The 27,950-nt window shown below is 42.8% G+C and overlaps 1 protein-coding gene across 9 annotated transcripts in view; it reads right to left on the bottom strand.

Moving 5' to 3' along the window:
• The window catches only part of CAST (calpastatin), a 197,570-nt gene that overhangs the window by 99,706 nt on the left and 69,914 nt on the right, over positions 1–27,950 (bottom strand). For all 9 annotated transcript variants that reach the window (XM_056537592.1, XM_056537573.1, XM_056537570.1 and 6 more), the window contains one exon: positions 20,619–20,684. In XM_056537592.1, coding sequence (XP_056393567.1) covers positions 20,619–20,684 — 66 coding nt within the window. The remainder of the gene's footprint in view (positions 1–20,618; positions 20,685–27,950) is intronic.

The following is a 27,950-nucleotide window of genomic DNA, read 5'->3' on the forward strand; positions in this document are numbered from 1 at the left end:
GGTCTAGTTGACTGTGATGACACAACCCTAATTTTAAAGATATTTTAATAAAATAACTTTATTGTGTCCGCATTCCATGAAGAACAACTAATTAATTCCATATATATGACACTGCTGAAGGAACGTGCCACCTGCAGCCGGACTGTACGCCACAAAATAATAATTTAGTCTAGGGAGATACAGGTTAAAGATGAACTACAACAGGGAAATACTAAGATTCTTGTTGCACTTAATCTCTAGAATCGCAACATCAAAAATCCTACTGAAGACTTCTTGAGATCTCCTGAAACCCCCCCCCCCCATTTCCTTGCTTCCTTCTTGAGAGTGAAGCAGAAGAGATGGCAGTATGTATTAATATGTGCCACCCGCATATGTGATGAATTTGTCCAAAACTCCCTGTAAACAAGTGCCAATCTCTTAGAATAGTGCTTATTTACAGAGCTTGTCACGGGGCTCGAGTGTGGGGGTGGGGGGGGGGGTCTTTGTGGTAGCTTTTCATGTTCGTATTATGGAAGATAAACCTTTTGTACATCAGAGTTTCACTGCAATCTATTTAACCCCTTAAGGACCGGAGGTTTTTCCGTTTTTGCATTTTCGTTTTTTGCTCCTTGGCTTTAAAAAATCATAACTCTTTCAAATTTGCACCTAAAAATCCATATGATGGCTTATTTTTTGCGCCACCAATTCTACTTTGTAATGACATCAGTCATTTTGCCCAAAAATCTATGGTGAAGCAGGAAAAAAAATCATTGTGCGACAAAATTGAAAAAAAAACGCTGTTTTGTAACTTTTGGGGGCTTCCGTTTCTACGTAGTACATTTTTCGGTAAAAATGACACCTGATATGTATTCTGTAGGTCCATACGATTAAAATGATACCCTACTTGTATAGGTTTGATTTGTCGGACTTCTGGAAAAAATCATAACTACATGCAGGAAAATTAATATGTTTAAAATTGTCATCTTCTGACCCCTATAACTTTTTTATTTTTCCGTGTATGGGGCGGTATGAGCACTCATTTTTTGCGCCGTGATCTGAAGTTTTTAACGGTACCATTTTTGCATTGATAGGACTTATTGATCACTTTTTATTCATTTTTAAATGATATAAAAAGTGACCAAAAATGCACTATTTTGGACTTTGGAATTTTTTTGCGCGCACGCCATTGACCGAGCGGTTTAATTAATGATATATTTTTATAATTCGGACATTTCCGCACGCGGTGATACCACATATGTTTATTTTTATTTTTATTTACACTGTGTTTTTTTTTTTTATTGGAAAAGGGGGGTGATTCAAACTTTTAATAGGGGAGGAGTTAAATGATCTTTATTCACTTTTTTTTTTCACTTTTTTTTTGCAGTGTTATAGGTCCCATAGGGACCTATAACACTGCACACACTGATCTTCTATGTTGATCACTGGTTTCTCATAAGAAACCAGTGATCAACGATTCTGCCGGATGACTGCTCATGCCTGGATCTCAGGCACTGAGCAGTCATTCGGCGATCGGACAGCGAGGAGGCAGGAAGGGGCCCTCCCGCTGTCCTGTCAGCTGTTCGGGATGCCGCGATTAGCCGCGGCTATCCCGAACAGCCCGACTGAGCTAGCCGGGAACTTTCACTTTTAGCCGCGCGGCTCAGCTTTGAGCGCGCGGCTAAAGGGTTAATAGCGCGCGGCGCCGCGATCGGCGCTGCGCGCTATTAGAGGCGGGTCCCGGCTTCACTATGACGCCGGGCCCGCCATGATATGACGCGGGGTTACTGTGTAACCCCGCGTTATATCAGAAGAGCAGGACCAAGGACGTACCGGTACGTCCTTGGTCCTTAAGGGGTTAAGAACTGATAAAATCAAAACCGAATGACCATGGATTCAGGAGTTTGTCTGGCGCAGAGAGGAACCATCAGGAAGCCAAGTAAAATCTATGGATTTATTAAATAAATTTAATAAATCCATTGATTTTACTTGGCTTCCTGATGGTTCCTCTCTGCGCCTGACAAACTCCTGAATCCATGGTCATTCGGTTTTGATTTTACTTCTACCCAGGAGGGCTGCAGTGGACCTTCTTGTACATCTCTTCTGCACTTTACCTTGTTGTGTGTGGGCGCACAACCAACTTTGGTAAGCGGTTTGGGAATTACCGTCCCCCACCCCCACTAACAAGATCTACTGATCCCGCACATGAGGCGCCTTCCTCCTTCTCTCTAGATTTAAGAACTGATGAGAAACAGGGTCTTGCGGACATAAAAAATCTGCTAAATTACGGCTGTGCGTTACTCACAGGAGACTTACAGTATGCTTTAAGATAAAACTTAAGAATTCCTTAGGAACTTCCAAGTAATAATTAGCTGTAAAGCATATCTGTCATATCCCACAAACAAGTTTTATGTTACTCAGTACCTAATCTTGATCATGTAAATATAATTGTTATGTTAATTGCTCACTTGGTTCTGTGCTCTGAAGGGGCCATGTCCTCACGCTACATGACTTAACTTCCTCCCTAAGTGCTGGATCTCCTCATCCAATCACTGCAGTCTTCTCTTTAACCCCCTCCTCCCTGTTTTCATGTTGCACATGATAGGACAGGAGTGAGCACAGAGGATTGCTAGTCCCAGCCAGTGCTTCAGCTGGGACAATGATGATGCTGCAGCTAGAGAGGATTACGTTCTGGGTGGTATGGGGATCCCTAGTCATAATTTCTATGATATATATTAGAAAGGTTAATGTTTTTCCAAGATGTACAACGTATAAAAAGTTTTTGAATCTGACAGTGCCCATTTAAGGAGTGTTGGATGCTATCACTAAAGATCTTTGCATATATAAAACTTTGAACTTTTAATAAGCTACAAAACTTTCTAGCTACACTATGGGGGAGATTTATCAAAACCTGTGGCGAGGCAAAGTGGCCCAGTTGCCCATAGCAACCAATCAGCTTGCATCTTTCATTTTTTCACAGGCCTTGTAAAGAATGAAAGAAGCGATCTGATTGGTTGCTATGAGCAACTGGGCCACTTTGCCTCGCCACAGGTTTTGATAAATCTCCCCCAATAAGCTTTCCTAAGAAATTATACAAAACAGCAGAAGTCATTATTTCCTTGTGCAATAAGGTTTTCCCATTAGGGTCTCATTTGCTGCAGTATCTGTCAGATTGTATCTGCTGTTACACTCCATGTCCATGCTGTAAACTCGCAAACATCACCAGGAAGCAAGAAATGCCAAGGAAATCGCGAAGAAAGATTATTGATGATATGTATAAGGCTTTTTTCACACTACATTTATGGTGCTCATTAGGTGCCCACTAGGTGTCTCCCTACTTGTCCAGAGCACATTTCCCCCATCTTTTGCACAGACTTTGGACTCCTGCTGGCCTGGCAGAAGTCCAAAATCAGGAAATGCTGAGGGAGGGAACTGAACTGAGTGAGGGAGGAAGTTCTCCCCTGAATGGCTTCAGGTGATGTAACGCCTTCTGGGTAACGCCCCTTCCCTGTCTGTGAATCTGACTGAGACTGAGCAGAAAATACAGAGCAATATCAAGGTAGAAAACTAAAAAATTATAAAAATAAAGGCAGGGGGTGGTTTATTATGATGGGGGCAGTGAACTGGGAGGAATATAAAGTTTAACAAGATCATGGTACTCTTTAAAGTACTTACTGCCAAAGATCAGACAATGCAAAAAAAAAAAAATAATTCCAAATCATATGCACGTTTTTATGGCCATCTGTACTACAGCATAGTTATTATTATGCATTTGCGTCTTACTCACCTGTCCTGGTGGCTAGGTTCTCATTGCCATTGTGCTCCATCTCCTTCTGCATCCGTTTGGCTCTTTTTTATTTGCCGAACAGCCGGAGTACAACTAACTCCACCAGGTCACCACCGGTTTTGACGTATCCCAGAACATAGTGCAGGATCGCGCAGAAGAGCGGCCATCCGCCCGCATCTATACATTATATAGGATCATCGCAACGGGTGTCAAACCCCAGGGTGATCTGTCTATTAATACAGGTACTACTACTCCCATCATGGAACAATCTGTTCCATGCTGGGAGTAGTAGTACTACCTAAAAAATGTAAAAAAAATTAAGGAAAAAATAAGTAAAAAAAACAAAAACACACACACACTTTATAATATCGATTCGCATAGAATTTTCACAAAATTCGGCGAATCAGCCGAATCGAATTTTTCAAAAATTCGCTCATCTCTATTAACAACCTTATTGTTTCTTACATCTGTACCATTTCTTTTTTGTACCTTAAAAAATATATCTCATTGTTCCATATGGACAACTGCTTTATTTTACCTTGGCACGTTTTTAATTTTTTTTTACTTTTTATGTCTTTAAACATTCTTATTCTCTCTCTCTCTCTCTCTCTCTCTCTCTCTCTCTCTCTCTCTCTCTCTCTCTCTCTCTCTCTATAAAAAAAAAACAAAACAAAAAAAAACCTGCAATTAGCGCCAAAAATAACAAAAATTTGCAAATGTAGACCAAAAAAAATGCAAAAGAACACAATGATAAATAACCCCCTAAGTGTTTCCCAACCAGTTTGCCTCAAACTGTTGGAAAACTACAACTCCCAGCATGCCCGGGCAGCCTTTGGCATGTTGGGAGTTGTAGTTGTGCAACAGTTGGAGGCACCCTGGTTGGAAAACACTGTAGTAACCATTAGCAGACTGAAGGATTTTAGTAGAAAGGCAGCTTTATTACCTAAGTGCTTAGAAATGGAAGTCAATTGATAAGAGATTACTGTACATGCAGCTGCCAGGCAACTTTGTATTTGCAGCCTGCACAAACACACACACACACACAACTATCACTGTTATCACTTCTTCCTCCAATACTATATACGGAATAACCTCTGATCTTCAACCACTTGTTCACTCGTGCTGCAATAGTGCAGGATCGGACTACAAGTCTCAAAGCAATAAAAAGCTGTAGTGTAGATCACTGTAGGTCATCAGGCAGACACTGCCTGTATGTGTGCAAATGTGCCAACACAATGCTGTACTTCATGTGAAAAATATATACTATATCAGATCTACAACTTTACTACAACATTACTACTGGTTAGCAATAAATTACTGCAAATATCCCTTTCAGGCTCAAAGAGAATCCTGAATATTATACCGCATCAATAGTATTATGTAGCCATATGGCAACGCGTATTAATCCAAGATAACACAGCTTTATATGGAAATATGTGGTATGGGTATTCTTATGTTTAAATCATAACACTATGGACTATTCATAAAATAAGCAGTAAAAGTTTCCCAAATCATGCAGTCCCACCAGTACTGCTTGTACACACCCATGAAACACAGAACGTTCCTTCACCTTAGGCACTTTGTGTTGTGTCGCCTGCTCAGACTGCTTTGGGCGCTTTCAAACTTACTATATATAGCTTTATATAAGCTTACAGGGTAACATGGCGGTGCCAAGAGCATACTGATGAAGACACTATTAAATGGGCTCTGTAGAGGGAACAATTATAAGGTTACTATGGTAAAAACACAAGATGTTGGGCACTTAAAGCAGTAGAGGGCAGTACTATGTGCAGTCTCCTAAGAACTGTGCTGTTAGGACTCGGCCGCACTGTCTTCAGCTGAAAGGTCTGAACTGGAAACCTTTTTATATCTGTTCAATGAGGAAACAAACCTCAATGTATTATCTTATTATTTTATGTTCTTCTTATAATTATTTTTATCCCTGACAGCAGACCGCTTTATTGAGTCCTGCTAAAATAGCATATACCAGTGGAAAGCAGCATGAATAGAGTCACTAGATGACTCCGTCTGGCCATAAAAAATAATGGTACCCACTGCTCTCCGCTACAGTATACGTGAAGGATACCTGTGCTGGAAAAAGAAAATGCAGTGTCAACCCAATGTAAGCCTACCCATATTTGTACACTTCATATTGTGCTAAGCCTCTCACATTGGTTCTTCGTTCCATCATCTGCTTTATTATAGAAAGAAAGCTCAGCTTCCTGTAATTCCTATAGCAGCAACTGAGCTTGCTACAGTATTTGAAAGCTAAACTTTTTTTTACAGGTTTGTAACCCTAGGCAACGGGCTAAAACTACTGAAATGATTTACAGTTTACATGTCATTTAAAAGAAAAAAATTCTGACATGTCACAGAGACATCTCAAAAGTTTTGATCGGTCAGTGACTCTGTTCTGAGACCTCCACCAGGTGTGATATTTGATACTGTACTGTGGGAGTGACCTTACATACAGTGATGGTAGGTGTGATCAGTGGCATACCAAGGGGGGGGGGGGGCGGCCCGCCCCAGGTGCCACTGACAAGGGGGGTGCCTGGGGCAGACTGACCCACCACCGCCACCACTACTGAGGATCCGGGACACTCGTCCCAGATCCCCAGCAGACAGCGCTGCCTTCTCCTGTATGCGCGATACATGCAAATACAGGAGAAGGCATCCCCTCTGTGTGAGCTGCATCTGCAGCTTACACAGAGGAGACATCACCTCCGCCCCCATGCAGCACGCAGTGCATGTGCCGATGACGGGTGTAACTGCATATACCTATGGGAAAGAGGGGGGGGTGTAACTTCATATACCTATGGGAAAGAGGGGGGTGTAACTGCATACACCTATGGGAAAGAGGAGGGATGTAACTGCATATACTTATGGGAAAGAGGGGGGTGTAACTGCATATACCTATGGGAAAGAGAGGGAGGGGGGTGTAACTCTGCATATACCTATGGGAAAGAGGGGGGATCTAACTGCATATACCTATGGGAAAGAGGGGGGGGGTGTAACTGCACATACCTATGGGAAAGAGGGGGGGGGTGTAACTGCATATACCTATGGGAAAGAGGGGGAGTGTAACTGCATATACCTATGGGAAAGAGGGGGGGTGTAACTGCATATAGCTATGGGAAAGAGGGGGGGGGTGTAACTGCATATACCTATGGGAAAGAGAGGGGGGTGTAACTCTCCGTATACCTATGGAAAAAAGGGGGGGGGTGAACCAGCTTATACCTATGGGAAAGAGGAGGGGGGGGGGTAACTCTGCCTTTACCTATGGGGAAAGGGGGGTGGGGTAACTCTGCCTATACCAATGGGGAAAGGGGGGTGGGGTAACTCTGCTTATACCAATGGGGAAGAGGGGGGGGGTGTAACTCTGCCTATACCAATGGGAAAGAGGGGGGGGTAACTCTGCCTTTACCTATGGGGAAAGGGGGGGTAACTCTACCTACACCTATGGGGAAAGGGGGGTTAACTCTGCCTATACCTACGGGGAAAAGGGTAAAGTGTTTCTTACATATATAAATTTTAGGGGTACAGGTGTAGGTATGGTTTGGCACCCTTTATTGCATAGTTTTGGTTGGCAGCACCCTTGTATCCTACCAGTTATTGTGGCATTTACTCCTGATATTTGCATATTTTGATGTATTTGTGCCCTACCATTTCCCTACATCTTTGTATGTTCACCAGTGCCTATTCATTCTTTTTTCCAATTTTAATATTTGAAATTTTTTATTACTAAATTGTATTAATAAAGTTGATTTTGTATATTATATTACTTTGCTGTGTACTCTGTGGTATGGTTCTCTTTTTGGTGTCATATATAAATTTTAGTTTGTTGTGTGTGAGATTTGGGTGGAATAGGGGCATGGCAGAAGATTGACGAGCTGGGCCCCTTGCCTTTTTTTGGTCCGAGGGCCCCGAGTGTTGTCAGTCCGAGGGGAGAGAGGGGGTGTAATTAAAGGGGGGGAAGGGGGGGTGTAATTAAGGGGGGGTGCGGGTGGGGGTTGCCAAACAAAGGGTCCGTCCCGGGTGCCAAATGCTCTAGGTACGCCCCTGGGTGTGACATTTAAAACTGTACTGTGGGAGTGGCTATTGAAAACCTCCCTTTGTTTTCTGTATAAATAAACTTGACATTGACCTCCAGCAGGTATTCTTTCTATGCTGGAGAAGGAATCAGTTGTAGGATCCCTAACTTCGTCTGTGTTTTTCCTAATATTGCAAATTCGCTATCCCGGGCAGGCACCACTGAAGCTGAATACTATTACAGGTCTCAGCACTAAGACCCTGACTGATAAAAACTTTTAATGTGACTCTGAGACAAAGGATAGAGAATAAGATGTCTCACCGCGGGGGTCCCGCTGCTGGGGACCCCCGCAATCTTGTATTTGCCACCCACCTGTTTGAGCTGCACTCCACGGTGCCAGCTCACAAACAGCCGGGTGGCGACCACGGGGCCGGAGAATCGTCACGACTCCGCCCCGGTGTGACGTCACCCCCACCCCCGCTATTCAAGTCTATGGGAGGTGGTGCCAAGTGGTGATTGGTTGGACTCAATTTGAGTATGTGCTGGCCCTTTAACCTCTTAAGGACCAGGCACGTATGAGTATGTCCCTGCACCCTGGGTCTTAAGGACCAGGCACGTACTCATACGTCCGTGGGAATTTTGCATCCCGCCGCGCGCCGGGCGGGGACCGGACCGGGGTGACTTCTGATATCAATCAGAAGTCACCCCGCGCAAATGCCCAGGGGGGTCATCAGACCCCCCATGTCGGCGATCGGCGCAAATCGCAAGTGAATTCCCACTTGCGATTTGCGTGATTCCGGGTCATTACGGGTCTATGGTGACCCGGTGACCCGGAATATAAGGGGGATCGCGGGTGGCTAAGACACCCACAATCCCCCTGAAGAGATAGTTGTGAGGTGGCAGGGGTGCCACCCCTCCTATCCCTGCTATTGGTGGTCTAGACGCGACCACCAATAGCAGATCGGGGGCGGGGGGGTTAACTTTCGAAACGACGGGGAACGGCGCCGGAGTCCACTTACCGATCTGTGGAGGCTGCGGGCGACGATCAGTGTCGGAGATCGGCGGGCGGCGATGACTTGCAGCAGGCTCCCTGGATCCGACGGAAGACAGTAAGTTGCCTTGCAACAACTGGAGGGCTGCAGTCCGAGACCACTATATAGTGGTCTCTATACTGTAGCACTCCAGATGTTGCAAAACTACAACTTCCAGCATGCCCAGACAGCTGTTTGCTGTCTGGGCAAGCTGGGATTTGTAGTTTTGCAGCATCTGGAGGGCCACAGTTTGCAGTGGTCTCTATACTGTAGCTCTCCAGATGTTGCAAAACTGCAAATCCCAGCATGCTGGGAGTTGTAGTTGCGATCCCTCCAGCTGTTGCATAACTACATCTCCCAGCATGCCCTTCGGTGATCAGTACATGCTGGGAGTTGTAGTTTTGCAACAGCTGGAGGCACACTGGTTGGAAAATATTGAGTTAGATAACAGAACCTAACTGAAGGTTTTCCAACCAGTGTGCCTCCAGCTGTTGAAAAAGTACAACTCCCAGCCTGCAATGTCTGTCAGTACTTGCTGGGAGTTGTAGTTTTGAAACAGCTGGAGGTTTGCCCCCCCAAGTGAATGTACAGGGTACATTCACACAGGCAGGCTTACAGTTTTCTGCTTCAAGTATGAGCTCCTAGCAGGGAACTCACTGTAAACCTCTGCCAGTGTGAATGTACCCTAAAAAAACACTACACTACACTACACTAACACATAATAAAGGGTAAAACACTACATATACACCCCCTTAAACTGTCCCCCCCCCCCAATAAAAATGTAAAACGTATTGTACGGCAGTATTTCCAAAACGGAGCCTCCAGCTGTTGCAAAACAACAACTCCCAGCATTTCTGGACAGCCACTGACTGTCCAGGCATGCTGGGAGTTTTGCAACAGCTGGAGGCACCCTGTTTGGGAATCACTGGTGTAGAATACCCCTATGTCCACTCCTATGCAATCCCTAATTTAGTCCTAAAATGCGCATGGCGCTCTCTCACTTCGGAGCCCTGTCGTATTTAAAGGAAACAGTTTAGGGCCACATATGGGGTATCTCCGTACTCGGGAGAAATTACACTACAAATTTTGTGGGGCTTTTTCACCTTTGACCCCTTATGAAAAGGAAAAGTTGGGGTCTACACCAGCCTGTTAGTGTAAAAAAAAAAATATTTTACACCAACATGCTGGTTTGCCCTTTACTTTTTATTTTCACAAGAGGTAAAAGGAAAAAAAGGCCCCCAAAATTTGTAATGTAATTTCTCCTGAGTACGGAAATACCCCAGATGTGGGCGTAAAATGATCTGCGGACGCATAACAAGGCTCAAGAGTGAGAGCGCACTATGTACATTTGAAGCCTAAATTGGTGATTTGCACAGGGGTGGCTAATTTTACAGCAGTTCTGACATAAACGCAAAAAAATAAATACTGACATATGACCCCATTTTGGAAACTACACCCCTCACGGAATGTAACAAGGGGTATAGTGAGCCTTAACACCCCACAGGTGTTTGACAAATTTTCATTAAAGTTGGATGGGAAAATGAAAAAAAAAAAAAATTTTCACTAAAATGCTGGTGTTACCCTAAATTTTTCATTTTCACAAGGGAAAATAGGAAAAAAAGCCCCCCAAAATTTGTAACCCCATTTTTTCTGAGGAAGAAAGTACCACAAATGTGGATGTAAAGTGCTCGGCGGGCGAACTACAATGCTCAGAAGAGAGGGAGCGCCATTGGGATTTTGAAGAGAAAATGTGTCCGGAATTGAAGGCCACGTGTGTTTACAAAGCCCCCATAGGGCCAGAACAATGGACCCCACAACATGTGACCCCATTTTGGAAACTACACCCCTCAAGTAATGTAATAAGGGGTACAGTGAGCATTTACACCCCACAGGTGTCTGACAGATTTTTGGAACAGTGGTTTGTGAAAATGAAAAATTTTATTTTTCATTTGCTCAGCCCACTGTTCCAAAGATCTGTCAAATGCCAGTGGAGTGTAAATACTCACTGCACCCCTTATTAAATTCTGTGAGGGGTGTAGTTTCCATAATGGGGTCACATGTGGGGGGGTCCACTGTTCTGGCACCACGGGGGGCTTTGTAAATGCACATGGCCCCTGACTACCATTCCAAACAAATTCACTCTTCAAAAGCTCAATGGCGCTCCTCCTCTTCTGAGCATTGTAGTTCGACCGCAGGGCACTTGACGTCCACACATGGGGTATTTCCATACTCAGAAGAAATGGGGTCACAAATTTTGGGGGGTATTTTCTGCTAATAACCCTTGCAAAAATGTGAAATCTGGGGGGAAACACACATTTTAGTGAAAAAAATATTTTTTTTCATACATATGCAAAAGTCGTGAAACCCCTGTGGGGTATTAAGGCTCAATTTATTCCTTGTTACGTTCCTCAAGGGGTCTAGTTTCCAAAATGGTATGCCATGTGTTTGTTTGTTTTTTGCTGTTCTGGCACCATAGGGGCTTCCTAAATGCGACATTTTGGGGGGACCAAAATTTGCTCTCAAAAAGCCAAATATGACTCCTTCTCTTCTGAGCATTGTAATTCGCCCGTAGTGCACTTCAGGTCAACTTATGGCGTACCTCCATACTCAGAAGAGATGGGGTTACAAATTTTGGGGGGTATTTTCTGCTATTAACCCTTGCAAAAATGTGAAATTTGGGGGGAAACACACATTTTAGTGAAAAATGCTTTAGGAAGCACCATAGGGGCTTCCTAAATGCAACATGCCCCCAAAAACCATTTCAGAAAAATGTACTCTCCAAAATTCCATTGTCGCTCCTTCGCTTCTGAGCCCTCTACTGCGCCCGCCGAACACTTTACATACACATATGAGGTATGTGCTTACTCGAGAGAAATTGGGCTACAAAGACAAGTATACATTTTCTCCTTTTACACCTTGTAAAAATTAAAAAATTCGGTCTACAAGAACATGCAAGTGTAAAAAATGAAGATTGTGAATTTTCTCCTTCACTTTGCTGCTATTCCTGTGAAACACCTAAAGGGTTAAAACGCTGACTGAATGTCATTTTGAATACTTTGGGGGGGGTGCAGTTTTTATAATGGGGTCTTTTATGGGGTATTTCTAATATGAAGACCCTTCAAATTCACTTCAAACCTGAACTGGTCCCTGAAAAATAGTGAGTTTGAAAATTTTGTGAAAAATTGGAAAATTGCTGCTGAACTTTGAAGCCATCTGGTGTATTCCAAAAGTAAAAACTTGTCAATTTTATGATGCAAACATAAAGTAGACATATTGTATATGTGAATCAAAAAAACATTTATTTGGAATATCCATTTTCCTTACAAGCAGAAAACTTCAAAGTTAGAAAAATGCTAAATTTTCTAATTTTTCATCAAATTTTGGGATTTTTCACCAAGAAAGGATGCAAGTTACCACAAAAATTTACCACCATGTTAAAGTAAAATATGTCACAAAAAAACAAACTCGGAATCAGAATGTTAACTAAAAGCATTCCAGAGTTATTAATGTTTAAAGTGACAGTGGTCAGATGTGCTCTGGTCCTAAGGTGTAAAATGGCATGGTCCTTGAGGGGTTAAAAGACAGAGCCTGCACCCTACTGGAAAACCCTGGAATAGCAGCAGTAGCAGGAGAAGCTTCATAGGGAGTGGCAACATAAACTGGGCACCACAGATAAAATGTAACCTGGCGCAAGTATATGCCAGGGGGTGGAGTATGCTGACGGAAGTTGACTACTGATTTTACAATGCCTTTACAGTGCCATGCTTTGGAGGTGTACTTCAGGAGAACTCCCAGGGTATAAACAAGATGTGAACAGAGCCTCAGTCTGACATGCTATGTTCTTTTTCTAGCCTTATGTTTCCATGTTTCATCACTAGAGGGCAGGCTAGCAAGACATAAAAAAAACAACAGATTTCAGAGCGAAGCTATTGAATGACTCATAATGACATATCAGGACAATGCCTTCCTAACAGCTGCCTGGCAACGTCCCACAAACCTCTACAACTTGTATGCGTTGTAGCTGTGTGACACTGAAATCTCCAGAATTATGAAAACAAGGCCTTCTGTGTATTGGTAAACTACTATGTAGAATTGTGTGTCAGTGCACAGTAAACGGGACCACAGCATGACAAGCATTTACTGCTAACTTACTATATGTACTTGCGGTGCCTTCTATTTCTACTACTCTGTTTCTGAGAAGTATTACACAATATTTGCTATCCTTTATACCAGTCCCTAATCCCGTCCTCAAGGCCCATTCTATTAGGGAAGGGTCACACGGGGCACATCGGCAGTATATTTCACTCTGTGGATGTGCCGACGGTGGTCACAGAGGGACTGCAGAGCGAGCTCCCAAATGCTGCCAGGTAGCTCTGTGTGTCCGCTCGCAGCAAAGGATTTTTACAGCGGGAAATTAGCCACTACGAGCAGACACACAGAGCTACTCAGCCGCAGACAGGAGCTCGCTCTACAGTCCCTCTGTGACTGCCGTCAGTGCATCTGCTTCGTGAAATAGCTGTGGATGCACAGTGTGTGACCCTGCCCTTAGAACAGAAAAGGGACATATTCCAATCTTGGACTGATGGTGGGGCTTGAGGACTGAGTTAAAGGGGTTTGCCACTGGAAAAAAAAAATCTAAATCAACTGGTGCCAGAAAGTTAAACAGATTTGTAAATTACTATTAAAACCTTAATCCTTCCAGTACTGACCAGCTTCTGTGGGCTCCAGAGGATGTTCTTTTCTTTTTGAATTTCCTTTCTGTCTGACCACAGTGATCTCTGCTGACACCTCTGTCCATTTTAGGAACTGTCCAGAGTAGGAGCAAATCCCCATAGCAAACCTCCCCTGCTCTGGACAGTTCCTGAGACAGACAGAGGTGTCAGCAGAGAGCACTGTTGTCAGACAGAAAAGAACAACTCAACTTCAGAAGCTTATAAGTACTGGATGGATGAAGATTTTTAAATAGAGGTAATTTACAAATCTGTTTAACTTTCTTGAGCCAGTTGATATGAAAAAAAAAAAGTTTTTTCATGGAATACCCCTTTAAGGACCTATGCTCTGCTCTATACCATCAGACCTAAAAAGGTATGTGTGTATGGTGAAGGGTCTCTATGTCACTATAGTTGTGAATATGCAGAGAATGTACTTCACAAGTATGAAAGCCAGTGTTTTCCAACCCATTTGCCTTTAGCTATTGCAAAACTACAAAGGCTGTCTGGGCATGCTGGGAGTTGTAGTTTTGCAAACTGCTGGAGGTACACTGGTTGGGAAACACTGGTGTAAACCATTGCACTAGCAAAGTGTTTGTGCAGTGACTAGTATGTGACAGGTGTGGGAAGTGTACCTTGCTCATTTTGGGTGTGTCTTCTCAATGTTTTGCACAATCCTAGAAGATAACTGCGGAAAAGCTACAAACAGAACTGGAATGAGGAATATCAGCATTCCAGATGTACATACATGACTATAAACACCCTTGTAACACCTGATCAGAACTCAAGGCTGACATGTTCTCTACTGGTAAGTGCTTCTGAAATAAAGGACTCATCATCTATTAGAGTATGTTCACATGGCGGAATGTAAATTACCAGGCAGTGGGCGCCAGAATGTAAATGCAGCCGCTGGGACCGCTTGGAAATGCGCCTTCTCCATGGACGGCAATGCATTTCCAAATGGATTCAGCAGAAAGAATTGACACGTTAAAGGAGTACTCTGCTGGAAAACAGTTTATTTTATAACAACGGATGCCAGAAAGTAAAACAGATTTGTAAATTACTTCTATTTACAAATTTTAATCCTTCCAGTACTTATCAGCTGCTGTATGTGCTAGAGGAATTTATTTTCTTTTTGAATTTCTTTTCAGTCTGACCACAGTGCTCTGCAGCTGATAAGTACTGGAAGATTTTAAAATAGAAGTCATTTACAAACCTGTTTAACTTTCTTACACCAATGAAGTACCCCTTTAGTTGCAATTTCCTTGACAGATGTATCCACTGTGGAAATTGCATCATTGTGCATTGTGCAATGTGTGGAAATTGTGCAAGGTGCAGCAGAATCCTATTGAAAACAATAAGATTCTGCTGTAAAGGATTTTACTCGGAAATTCCGCCATGTGAACAGGGCCTTAATATGCAGCAGTACATTATTACCATCTGGGTTACTGCGTGATGGCTGGTAGGATTGAGTGATGGGAATACTCACATAAAATCCAGTTCTTAAGGGGAATACAAATTATACTATAAATAACACATAATAAAACGATTACCCAGATAACCTATAAATAATATAAAGGATACAGCAGCCATTTTATGAACCATTTAATTCAAAGTTGACCAATTAAGTTAATTGAACCATAAAATCTCAAAATACATTACCAGCTTAACTAACAGCTTCAGTTATATATAATAATAATTACCGTATACATAAAAACTATTTATTTACTAGAGTGACATTAATACAAAAACAGGCCGCGCCATTACACCAAACAAATACAAATTCTTCTTATATACACCAGGGGTGCTCTAGCAGTAAAAAAAACTTTTGCCCTCTCATTTTGTGGCATTTTAGTCTTGCCATTTTTTTACTTTGCCATTTTTCTCCTGCATTGTTATCATGACAAGTCATGTGATACTTTTATCACATGACTCAAGGGTTTCTATTGAAAAAATGGGGAAATAAAATGGCAGAAAAAAACGCCAATGCTAAACCCACATGATGGTTTTATGGTGTTTTTTTGCTCCCATAGACTTCTATGGGAGAGAAATGGCAAGTATTTTTGCCCAAACATGCTGTGATTTTGGAAAACTGCCACTGAGCCCGAAATCGTAGAAAAATGCTATTGAAAACACCAAGTGGGTTTGGCGTTTCATAAATCCCTATTGACTTTCAACTAACATCTTACCACAGTGTTTTTTCACCCCAAAAATCTAGGCCATGTTCACACAACAGAAACATCTGCCACGGAAATCCCTATTCTGGCCTCCGCTGAAAGAACTGACATGTCAATTTTTGCGGAATACTCAAAGAAATACAATGCCGTCTACGGAGACGCCACATTTCTTGAGCGTTCTTAGGCTGGCGCCTGCTATTTGAGTGTCCACCCACTAATTTTCCGCCGTGTGAAAGTAGCATTAGGGTGGAACCTGTGTAGAGGAAAAGCGGTACAGTTGCTCATTGCAACCAGATTGCTTCTTTCATTTTAATAAAAACATTCGAAAAATAATAAATACCACATAAAAACACGACAAATAGTGTTCACACTGCCTTGGGCCATGTTCACTCTGTGGAATTTACGCCAAAATTTACTGTACATACACTTCAATGGGATTCCACTATCCCATTCACACAGCAGAATTGCAGTGGATGGCATTTCACCTAGGAAATTCCTCTTTCCGCAAAATTAAAAGTCTTATTTTTAAAAGGACTCCCCGGCGAAATCCTATTAAGTTCAATGGGTCTTAAATTTATTTGGAATTCTGTATTCTGAGTACACAGAAATTCTGCTTAAATTCCGGCAGAATTCTGCAAATCCATTCAGAAAGCTTTGCTGAACAGAATTTGTGCTGAGTTGTGGAAATGTTGTCTATGATCCATCTAACTTAAAAATATAGGCAGTATCATTGGGATAAGACTCAGTCTATAACATTCAAATATGGAAAAAAAAAATAACAGCACGTCAAAATGATAAAGAAATGAATTTGTTTTCTTCACCAGTCTGTAAACCCTCACGTAACAAATACACATTTTCATAATTTGGGGTGTTGTCGTTGCCTTCCATAACTAATATTCATCCATCTAGTCTGTCTACTTATCCTTCAACCCACAATTCTAAGAATTTATTTAAAAGGCTATAAGCTGTTTAGGTCTGGTTGTGTCAGAGGTCATCAGCACATTGGAATGCCTGCATTTATTGACATGAAGTCACAGAGTAAGAATACAATATACATTGGTAATTACACACACAGGATATTAATAGTACACATATGTTAATGTAGTGATGCATGAGCACAATGGAGTCGATTTATTATTGCCTTTGTTAGTACACAAGCTGTAAAACTATACCTTCAATGCTGAAGTTATGTGTACATGGGTCAAATTGATCAAAATGTGGCACAGAGAATGATAAATTTGTCGTATGTGTGGGATTTCTACTTCTGTAGTGTTGTTGTAAGCAAGTTTTGTAAGTGGAAAGATTAATGGTATTGGTTTACGACATTTGGAGCCCTCTGCAATAAAATTTACGACATACGAAGAAAAGTTGCACATGACAAATTCACAACCAAAGGACAAAATCGTTAACGTCAGGACAAAAACTAGCAAAACCATCAATGCACCAAATTTGCACCTCTTTAAAATGCTTCCTTAAAGGGGTACTCCGCCCCTAGACATCTTATCCCCTATCCAAAGGATAGGGGAAAAGATGTCAGATCGCCGGGGTCCTGCCGCTGGGGACCCCCGGGATTGCCGCTGCGGCACCGCTATCATTACTGCACAGAGTGAGTTCGCTCTGCGTGTAATGACGGGCGATACAGGGGCCGGAGCATCGTTACGTCATGGCTCCACCCCTTGTGACATCACGGCCCGCCGCCTTAATGCAAGTCTATGGCAGGGGGCGTGGTGACCGCCACGCCCCCTCCCATAGACTTGTGTTGAGGGGCGGGCCGTGACATCACGAGGGGCGGAGCCATGACATAACTATGCTCCTGCCCCTGTATTGCCCGTCATTACACGCAGAGCGAACTCACTCTGTGCAGTAATGATAGCGGTGCCGCAGCAGCGATCCCCGGGATCCCCAGCAGCAGGACCCCCGACGATCTGACATCTGATCCCCTATGCTTTGGATAGGGGATAAGATGTCTAGGGGCGGAGTACCCCTTTAATTACCCCCAAATTAATTTCATTATGCATTTCATTGTTGTTGTATCCAGATATGTAGTAAAGAAATTATGGCTGTAATACACAAAAAATGCATTCTTCTTCACTTAAATAGGTCTGGAAGGGATATCAGGACTCTCAATCTGTGATATCTTCTTTATTATGGTTTTCTGTTTCGAAGATTACATGAGGGCTTGATGGTGGATTCTGCAGGCAGCAGAGCCAGTGCCCCCTGCATATTCAGGCAAATATGGTCCCATGTAAAAGAACCCACAATCTGCAGCTGATGGCTGATATCGTAAATCACTAAAAATCAACATTGGTTGGTTGCAAATCTTCCTGTGTAAACAGGGCATGCAAGGCCCACAATGATGTAAAAGTGCTCATTCATGTATATGTGTTGTAAATAAGGAGAGGGAAGGTAAGCCGCTGCCAGATAGCTTTTATGACAGCCTATCTTCCAGAAACAAAAGTGTTGGCAGATAGACAACATGTTCAACCGTGCTGTCCCCTGACATCATCTGTTGGGAGAGTCAGGAGGCCTTATACACATTAGGGGTACGTTCCCACACGGCGTATTTGCTGCGTATTTGCTGCTGTGTATTTTATTTTCCCTATTGAAGTCAATGGGTAGGAAAATACGCAGCACCAAATACGCAGCAAATACGCAGCAAAATACGCCATGTGGGAATGCACCCTAAAGAGTTGGCTGGTGCTGCTGAAATTTGTTAGGTAGCCTGATTTATCTAAAGTGTATGGGGACATTTAGTGGAAAAAACTTCACAAATAATCCATTACAGTAAACAAGCACCGATCTGCTTGCTCTGAGCTCATATCGGGCCTGGGTCTGACCCTCAGGTATGACACCACTGCTTGGATTGCAAGTACTAGCACCAAACACCTAAAAATCTTGAAAACAGCATCTTCCTGGTAAGGCTGGAATTCCACTGAGGATTTTCTAGCAAAAATGCCATAAAAAACGCCCATTTTGCCGCACAGCGTTTTTCCAGCGAAGAAGTGCTGCGTCAAGATGTTAGCTGCATGTCAATAGTCAATAGTAAACTGCAAAATGCTAGATCCTCCTGGCGTTTTTCAGTTTGCCATTTTTTTTATCCTTTTTTTGTTTTTCAGCTATTTTGGGCTCAGAGGCTGGCTTTCCAAAACGCCGTACAAAATCTAGTTTGGCGTTTTTTGCACAGAAATCGTGGCGTTTTCCTCTCATGGAAGTCTATGGGAGAGCAAAAATGCCAAGAAAAACGCCATGTTGGTTTTAACTTTGGCGTTTTTGCCAGCGGTTTTCATTCTTTTTTGGACTTGGAGATACCTTTTTTAAAATTATTAAAAAAAAGATACAGTAGTGATGGAAAAAATTGTATTTAACAAAATGTATCTTTTTTATAATGCCATTTTTATAAATTTTTAAACAGGGATCAATTTATGTGGGCAGGGAGGGCAATAAAAATTTAGCAAACAATAATAAAAATATAGTGTGTGTTTTTCACTTTATTTTAATTTTTTTAGGTAGTACTACTACTCACAGCATGGTACACACTGTTTCATAATGGGAGTAGTAGTACCTGTACAAATTGACAGAACGCCCCAGGTCCGTTGCGATCCTTCTGTATAATTTATAGATGCAGGTGGCTGCTCTTCTATGGTCCCCTGCACCGCTGTAAATACATGCCTATTCATATTTCCCGCCCAGAGTAGGGATTGGCCGGATGGTTGCAGCCAATCAAAACTCTCTGTGGAAAATATGAATAGGTGTATATATATAGTGCAGGGGACCATAGAAGAGCGGCCAGAGGCATCTATACATTATACAAGAGTATCACAGCGGGTGTCAGGAGTGTGCTCCATGTTGGGAGAAGTAGTACCCGCAGTTAAGGACAATCACAGCGAGTGTCACTCCTGACATCCGCTGTGATCGTCCTTTCTATTGCAGAGATGCGGAGTGGCTTTCTCCTACGCTCCGCATCTCTGCACTATACTCCGCCCAGTGATATGAATAGAACATCACTCATTCATATTTCCCTCTGAGATCTGTGATTGGCTGCAACCATCCGGCCAATCCCCACACTCGGCAAAAAAGATGAATTGAGTGATGTTCTATTCACATCACTGGCCGGAGTATAGTGCAGAGGTGCGAGCCTCTCCCCATCTCTGCTATATTATTGACGATTGCATTGGGTGTCAGGAGTAACACAGGGCGATCTGTCCAGTAGTACAGGTACTACTACTCCCAACACGGAACAGTCTGTTCCATGCAGGGAGTAGTAGTACTACATAAAAAATTTAAAAGATAGAAAAAATAAAAGTGAAACACACTTATTTCGTCATAAAAAATTTACATTTTGTTACATTTTTGCATCCTTTTTTTTTTTTTGGTACCTAACAAATTTGGAAAAAAAATGCCGTAGGGGCCAAAAAGGCAAATTACACACAAAGGTAAAAAAAAAAAATGAAAAAACGCCAAAAGGCAGGGAAAAACAGTGACATTTTTTCTGGTGTTTTTTCTGGCATTTTTAAGCCTAAAAAAACGCAGTGCAAAAACCTTTATGGAATCCCAGCCTAAGAGAGATTCTGTAAAATGTATGTACAATTTTTGTACTTAGAGATAACAAGATCAAAAAGTTGAAGCCTAATGTCACTATAGTTGAGCATCATTCCCCAACAAATAATACACGATAATGGGTCCATTGGCAGTGCAGACACAGGTTGATACACTACTGTTTACTGATAAGCTTGCAGAGAAACCACAGGGAATCACAGATTCCTTTAGTCCTATATCAGAAGGCTCCCATTGCTAACAATAGTATTTTGGATGCTGAAATAGCAATTTCCTGATACACTGCTTTAATTCTCGACTTTAGAAGAATAAGTCTATAGACAGTACAAATAATGTTATAAAATATTGACTTACCTCTGCTGTTTCACTGCTTTTCTTATCTGTAGGCTTGGATGTCCCATCTGGTTTCTTACCACCGTGCTGAAATAAAACACAAGTCCACTGTTATCTACTATTCCAGGGTCACGCCTTAAAGCAAAACACTGTTTTACTGTACAATGCCTAAGCTGGTCCACTCTATACTGTACTATATCTCTTGGAATGCCTGACCAGGTTGTACAGAAAAAAACATCTTAGGAAAAAAAAGCACTCCGGTCTTGCTGCATATTAACTGTATACACTGTATAATAAACACATATAACCAGAAACAACTTTGATATTATTTTATGACAGTCTCCCCTCTCCAGCCCATCCTAAATGCCACAGCCAGACTCCTCTTACACCCCAGCTATAACACTGATGAACCCCATCCCCACATGTCAGTAGCTACATTGGTTACCTATTAAGTTCCAAATACATTATAAACTCCCCAGTATCAACCACAAAGCTCACCTCCCTACATCTCCTCCCTCATCCCTGTCTATCATCCAACACTCTGCTAATCATCTAAAACTAACATCTTCTAAAATCCGAACCTCTCACTCTTGTCTCCAAGACTTTTCTCCAGCAGCCATGCCCCCTCCCATAGGCTTGCATTGAGGGGCGGAGCGTGACGTCACACGGGGGTGGAGCCATGACATCACGATACTCCAGCCCCATGATCGTGATTCGTCAGACCTGGAACGATGTTTGCTCCGGAGGCTGATAGCGGGGTGCTGTATGAAAGATTGCGGGAGTCCCCAGCGGCAGCACCCCAGGGATCAGGCATTTTATCCCCTATCCTTTGGATAGGGGATAAGATGTCTTAGGGCCAGAGTACCCCTTTAATGTAATCTCTCCTATTTATAAAACATGTCTAGACCATTGAATATACAATGCACTTCTTGCCTTTTGTTTTAACCCCATTTCTCATACATTGTAAACTCTTGCAAGCAGGGCCCTCACTCCTTTTGTTAGAATAATCAGTGTGTATTACTGTAATGTCTAATATTTTTGTAGAGTGCTGCCTAATTTGTTGGCGATATAAAAATAAAAAAATATTTTTATTATCTATGGTGAAACCTCCTACACAGAGATCTACGGTTGGGTTCAAGACCACCATTTAGTTTTAGTCTCCAAACTTTCCTCCAGGCTTCTGGAGTTTGGAAATACCAACCTTCCCAGAGTTTCTGAATGGCAGATATATAAAGCCACAGGGTGTAATACTGCAGCAGTAATGTCATTTGGGCCCTGGCAACATGAGTCCTATAATCACAGTCACTCCTTTGAAATGCTACTTTTCCCCTTGAAACATTTACCCAATTCCTCTTCTTCCATGTAGGACTAAGTAAACCTAAGTATGGCACCGATCCTGAGGCTTTTATTTCAAAGCCAAAAATAACAACCAAACAAGATGAAACTGTAAATGTCAGGTCACGCAACAGACTTCTGAATGTCTGCTTGGGATTGTTTCTGTTTTGGTTTTTGCCATTGGGCAGTGATTTTTGCTTTCATTTTTGAATGATGGTGGAATTACCGCATGAAAATCCACAGTCTGCACGACCAAGAGGATTCCCCACTGAAACCACTACAAAATGAAATGCACTAAAAATTTAGTACGGAATTAGGCTACGGTAACACGCAGCAGAGATGCTGCAGCGGAAAATCCACAGCATTGCTGCACTTAAACCCAGATTTGGAGATGATGCTTATTATGTTTACAAAAAAATCCGTGTATTGGAAATCCTCAGTTGCAGTTTTTTTGTGTCTATTTTTTACATTTATGCAATAAAACTGCGGCATTTCCAACCACAAAATGGACATGCTGTGGGGCTAAAATAAAGTTCTGCATACATTTTGTGTGTATTTGTGTGTTTTTTCCAAAGTATATGTATAAAATGTTTTAAATCTCAACCACGTTACTGCTATGGTAAATGCTGAAGACTTTCCATGTGGAAGGTCTCCTACATGTGGTCTCTTTAAATGGTACTTGTAACCATCAATGACATATACTATATTATAGATCAGCCTATTTGAATTACTTTTCTGATATACTTCTTAATACAATTTTTAAACTTTATTAACCCCTAAAAGTTTAGGTGTCCTTCTTCTGGTCCTGCCTGCAGTCCTGCTAGAAGATTGTCTCCTGCAGCAGCCTGGTGGAGGTAAAAGTCAGGAAATGCAGGTGGATCCTCAGCTCAGCAGTGTATAGAGTGAATAGAGTTGAATATTTCAGCTCCCTTTCCCTTTGAGCTGAGCTAGAAATATCCAGCACAATATTTAGCACTATGCACTGAAGGCATCATGACTGTACAGCTATGTTTCCCAACCAGGGTGCCTCCATCAGTTGCAAAACTACAATTCTTGGCATGCCTGGACAGCCAAAGGCTGTCCAGGCATGCCAGGAGTTGTAGTTTTGCAACAATTGGAGGCACCCTGGTTGGGAAACACAGCTGTACAGTCATGATGCCTTCAGTGTATAGTGCTAAATATTGTGCTGGATATTTCTGGTCCACCTGAAAGCTGCTGGGCAGATCTGAGTACACTGTAAAGTTCAGTGCACAGAGCTGAGGGGTGTGTATGTGGTCTCAGACAATCAAACACTGAACTGCTCTAGGCTTTGTGTTCATAGCAGCATAGCCGATTAACCCCTTAACCTCTTAAGGACCAGGCCATTTTACACCTTAGAATCAGAGCGTTTTTTGAACATCTGACCACTGTCACTTTAAACATTAATAACTCTGGAATGCTTTTAGTTATCATTCTGATTCTGAGATTGTTTTTTCGTGACATATTCTACTTTAACATAGTGGTAAAATTTTGTGGTAACTTGCATCCTTTCTTGGTGAAAAATCCCCAAATTTGATGAAAAATTAGAAAATTTTGCATTTTTCTAACTTTGAAGCTCTCTGCTTGTAAGGAAAAAGGATATTCCAAATATTTTTTTTTTTTATTCACATAAACAATGGGGGATATTTATCAAAGTTTTCTATGTCCCGCATCAATATAGACCAAACTACAGAGGGTTAGTCTGGTCTATTGTGCACCTAATTTATCAAATGGCGCACAGCTCTTGATAAATTCTGTGCACAGACTGCATGATCTATGCTTTAGTCTATATTTAAACCTGCTCCAACATGGTCTGACATGTCGGCGTACTTTCAGCCTATGCGACTTGTCGCTGAAAAGTCGCTTTTGATAAATTCAGCACCAATGCATTTTTCAATGCATTTCAGTCTAAAATAGACTTGCATGCATCATGTTCTAAAAATCCTCTAGAGCAAAAGTCGCAGAAAAGTCGCACATATTTAGACTGCGACTTTCTGTGCGACAAATTTAGACAGGAAAAAACAGTCTAAATCCTTTGATAAATCTCCCCCAATATGTCTACTTTATGTTTGCGTCATAAAGTTGACATGTTTTTACTTTTGGAAGACACCAGAGGGCTTCAAAGTTCTGCAGCAATTTTCCAATTTTTCACAAAATTTTGAACTTCGCTTTTTTTTCAGGGACCAGTTCAGGTTTGAAGTGGATTTGAAGGGTCTTCATATCAGAAATACCCCACAAATGACCCCATTATAAAAACTACACCCCCCAAAGTATTCAAAATGACAATCAGTAAGTGTTTTAACCCTTTAGGTGTTTCACAGGAATAGCAGCAAAGTGAAGGAGAAAATTCACAATCTTAATTTATTACACTCGCATGTTCTTGTAAACCCAATTTTTGAATTTTTACAAGGGGTAAAAGGAGAAAATGGATACTTATATATGTAGCCCAATTTCTCTTGAGTAAGCACATACCTCATATGTCTATGTAAATTGTTCGGTGGGTGCAGTAGAGGGCTCAGAAGCGAAGGAGCGACAAGGGGATTTTGGAGAGTACGTTTTTCAGAAATGTTTTTTGTGGGGCATGTTGCATTTAGGAAGCCCCTATGGTGCCAGAACAGCAAAAAAGAACCACATGGCATACCATTTTGTAAACTAGACCCCTTGGGGAACGTAACAAGGAATAAAGTGAGCCTTAATACCCCACAGGTGTTTCACGACTTTTGCATATGTAAAAAAAATTAAAAAAAATTTCAGTAAAATGTGTGTTTCCCCCCAAATTTCACATTTTTGCAAGGGTTAATAGCAGAAAATACCCCCCAAAATTTGTAACCCCATCTCTTCTGAGTATGGAGGCACCCCATAAGTTGGCCTGAAGTGCACTACGGGCGAACTACAATGCTCAGAAGAGTGGTATTTGGCTTTTTGAGAGCAAATTTTGCTCGAGGGGCATGTCGCATTTAGGAAGCCCCTATGGTGCCAGAACAGCAAAAAAAAAACACATGGCATACCATTTTGGAAACTAGACCCCTTGAGGAACGTAACAAGGAATAAAGTGATCCTTAATACCCCACATGGGTTTCACGACTTTTGCATATGTAAAAAAAATTAAAAAAATTTCACTAAAATGTGTGTTTCCCCCCAAATTTCACATTTTTGCAAGGGTTAATAGCAGAAAATACCCCCCCCAAAATTTGTAACCCCATCTCTTCTGAGTATGGAGGTACCCCAAAAGTGGACCTGAAGTGCACTACGGGCGAACTACAATGCTCAGAAGAGGAGGAGCACCATTGAGCTTTTGGAAAGAGAATTCGTTTGGAATGGTAGTCAGGGGCCATGTGCATTTACAAAGCCCCCCGTGGTGCCAGAACAGTGGACCCCCCCCCCACATGTGACCCTATTTTGGAAACTACACCCCTCACAGAATTTAATAAGTGGTGCAGTGAGCATTTACACCCCACTGGCGTTTGACAGATCTTTGGAACAGTGGGCTGTGCAAATGGAAAATTTAATTTTTCATTTTCACGGATCACTGTTCCAAAAATCTGTCAGACACCTGTGGGGCGTAAATGCTCACTGTACTCCTTATTACATTACATGAGGGGTGTAGTTTCCAAAATGGGGTCACATATGGGGGGGTCCATTGTTCTGGTACCATTTTTTTTTTTCATTTTCCCATCCAACTTTAATGAAAATTTGTCAAACACCTGTGGGGTGTTCAGGCTCACTATACCCCTTGTTACGTTCCGTGAGGGGTGTCGTTTCCAAAATGGGGTCACATGTGGGTATTTATTTTTTGGGGTTTATGTCAGAACTGCTGTAAAATCAGCCACCCCTGTGCAAATCACCAATTTAGGCCTCAAATGTACATGGTGCGCTCTCATTCCTGAGCCTTGTTGTGCGTCCGCAGAGCATTTTACGCCCAAATATGGGGTATTTCCGTACTCAGGAGAAATTGCGTGACAAATTTTGGGGGTCTTTTTTTCCTTTTACCTCACGTGAAAATAAAAAGTATGGGGCATCACCAGCATGTTAGTGTAAAAAAAAAAAATTTTTTTTACACTAACAGGCTGGTGTAGACCCCAACTTTTCTTTTTCATAAGGGGTAAAAGGAAAAAAAGCCCCCAAAATTAGTAGTGCAATTTCTCCCGAGTACGGAGATACCCCATATGTGGCACTAAACTGTTTCCTTGAAATACGACAGGGCTCTGAGGTGAGAGAGCGCCATGCGCATTTGAGGACTAAATTAGGGATTGCACAGGGGTGGACATAGGGGTATTCTACGCCAGTGATTCCCAAACAGGGTGCCTCCAGCTGTTGCTAAACTCCCAGCATGCCTGGACAGTCAGTGGCTGTCCAGAAATGCTGTGAGTTGTTGTTTTGCAACAGCTGGAGGCTCTGTTTTGGAAACACTGCCGTACAATACGTTTTTTATTTTTATTGGAGGGGGGACAGTGTAAGGGGGTGTATATGTAGTGTTTTACCCTTTATTATGTGTAAATGTAGTGTAGTGTAGTGTTTTTAGGGTACGTTCACACTGGCGAAGGCTTACAGTGAATTTACCGCTAGGAGTTTGCGCTGCAGCGAAAAATTTGCCGCAGCTCATACTTGAAGCAGAAAACTTACTGTAAACCCGCCAGTGTGAATGTACCCTGTACGTTCACATGGGGGGGGGCAAACCTCCAGCTGTTTCAAAACTACAACTCCCAGCATGTACTGACTGACCGTGCATGCTGGGAGTTGTACGTTTGCAACAGCTGGAGGCACACTGGTTGGAAAACCTTCAGTTAGGTTCTGTTACCTAACTCAGTATTTTCCAACCAGTGTGCCTCCAGCTGTTGCAAAACTTCAACTCCCAGCATGTACTGATCACCGAAAGGCATGCTGGGAGATGTAGTTATGCAACAGCTGGAGGGATCGCAACTACAACTCCCAGCATGCAGAGACAGCTGTTTGCTGTTTAGGCATGCTGGGAGTTGCAGTTTTACAACATCTGGAGAGCTATAGTTTAGAGACCACTGCACAGTGGTCTCCAAACTGTGGACCTCCAGATGTTGCAAAACTACAACTCCCAGCATGCCCAGACAGCAAACTGCTGTGTGGGCATGCTGGGAGTTGTAGTTTTGCAAGATCTGGAGGTGCACAGTATAGAGATCACTTTGCAGTGGTCTCAGACTGTAGACCTCCAGCTGTTGCAAAACTGCAACTCCCAGCAAGCCTAAACAGCTCTCTGGGCATGCTGGGAGTTGTAGTTTTGCAACATCTGGAGGGTTACAGTTTAGAGACCACTATAGTGGTCTCAGACTGTAGCCCTCCAGATGTTGCTAAGTAACTCACTGGCTTCCGTTGGATCCAGGAAGCTGCGTCGCCGTCCTCTTCTTCCGCCGATCGTCGCCCGCTGCCGCCGCTGATCGTCGCCCGCTGCCGTTGCCGATGGGTAAGTGGATCTTCGCCGCCGGCCCCTGTCGGTTTCCCCGTCCTGCCCCGCCTATTGTGGGTGGGCAGAACGGGGAAACCGAAAGTAAACCCCTACGCCCCCGATCTGCTATTGGTGGTCGCGTCTAGACCACCAATAGCAGAGATAGGAGGGGTGGCACCTCTGCCACCTCACTCCTATCGCTACAGGGGGATCGTGGGTGTCTAGGACACCCGCGATCCCCCTTCTATTCCGGGTCACCGGGTCACCATAGACCCGTAATGACCCGTAATGGGCGCAAATCGCAAATGTGAATTCACTTGCGATTTGCGCCGATCGCCGACATGGGGGGGGGTCTAATGACCCCCCCTGGGCATTTGCGCGGGGTGCCTGCTGATAGATATCAGCAGTCACCCCGGCCCGGTCCCCGCCCGGCGCGCGGCGGGGACCGAAATTCCCACGGGCGTACGCCCTTGGTCCTTAAGTACCAGGGAGCAAAGGCGTACCTGTACGCCCTTGGTCCTTAAGGGGTTAAGGACCAAGCGTTTTTTAGTTTTTGATGCCTTCAGTGCATAGTGCTAAATATT

The sequence above is a fragment of the Hyla sarda genome, chromosome 1, assembly GCF_029499605.1.
Source record: "Hyla sarda isolate aHylSar1 chromosome 1, aHylSar1.hap1, whole genome shotgun sequence".
Classification (NCBI taxonomy): domain Eukaryota; kingdom Metazoa; phylum Chordata; class Amphibia; order Anura; family Hylidae; genus Hyla; species Hyla sarda.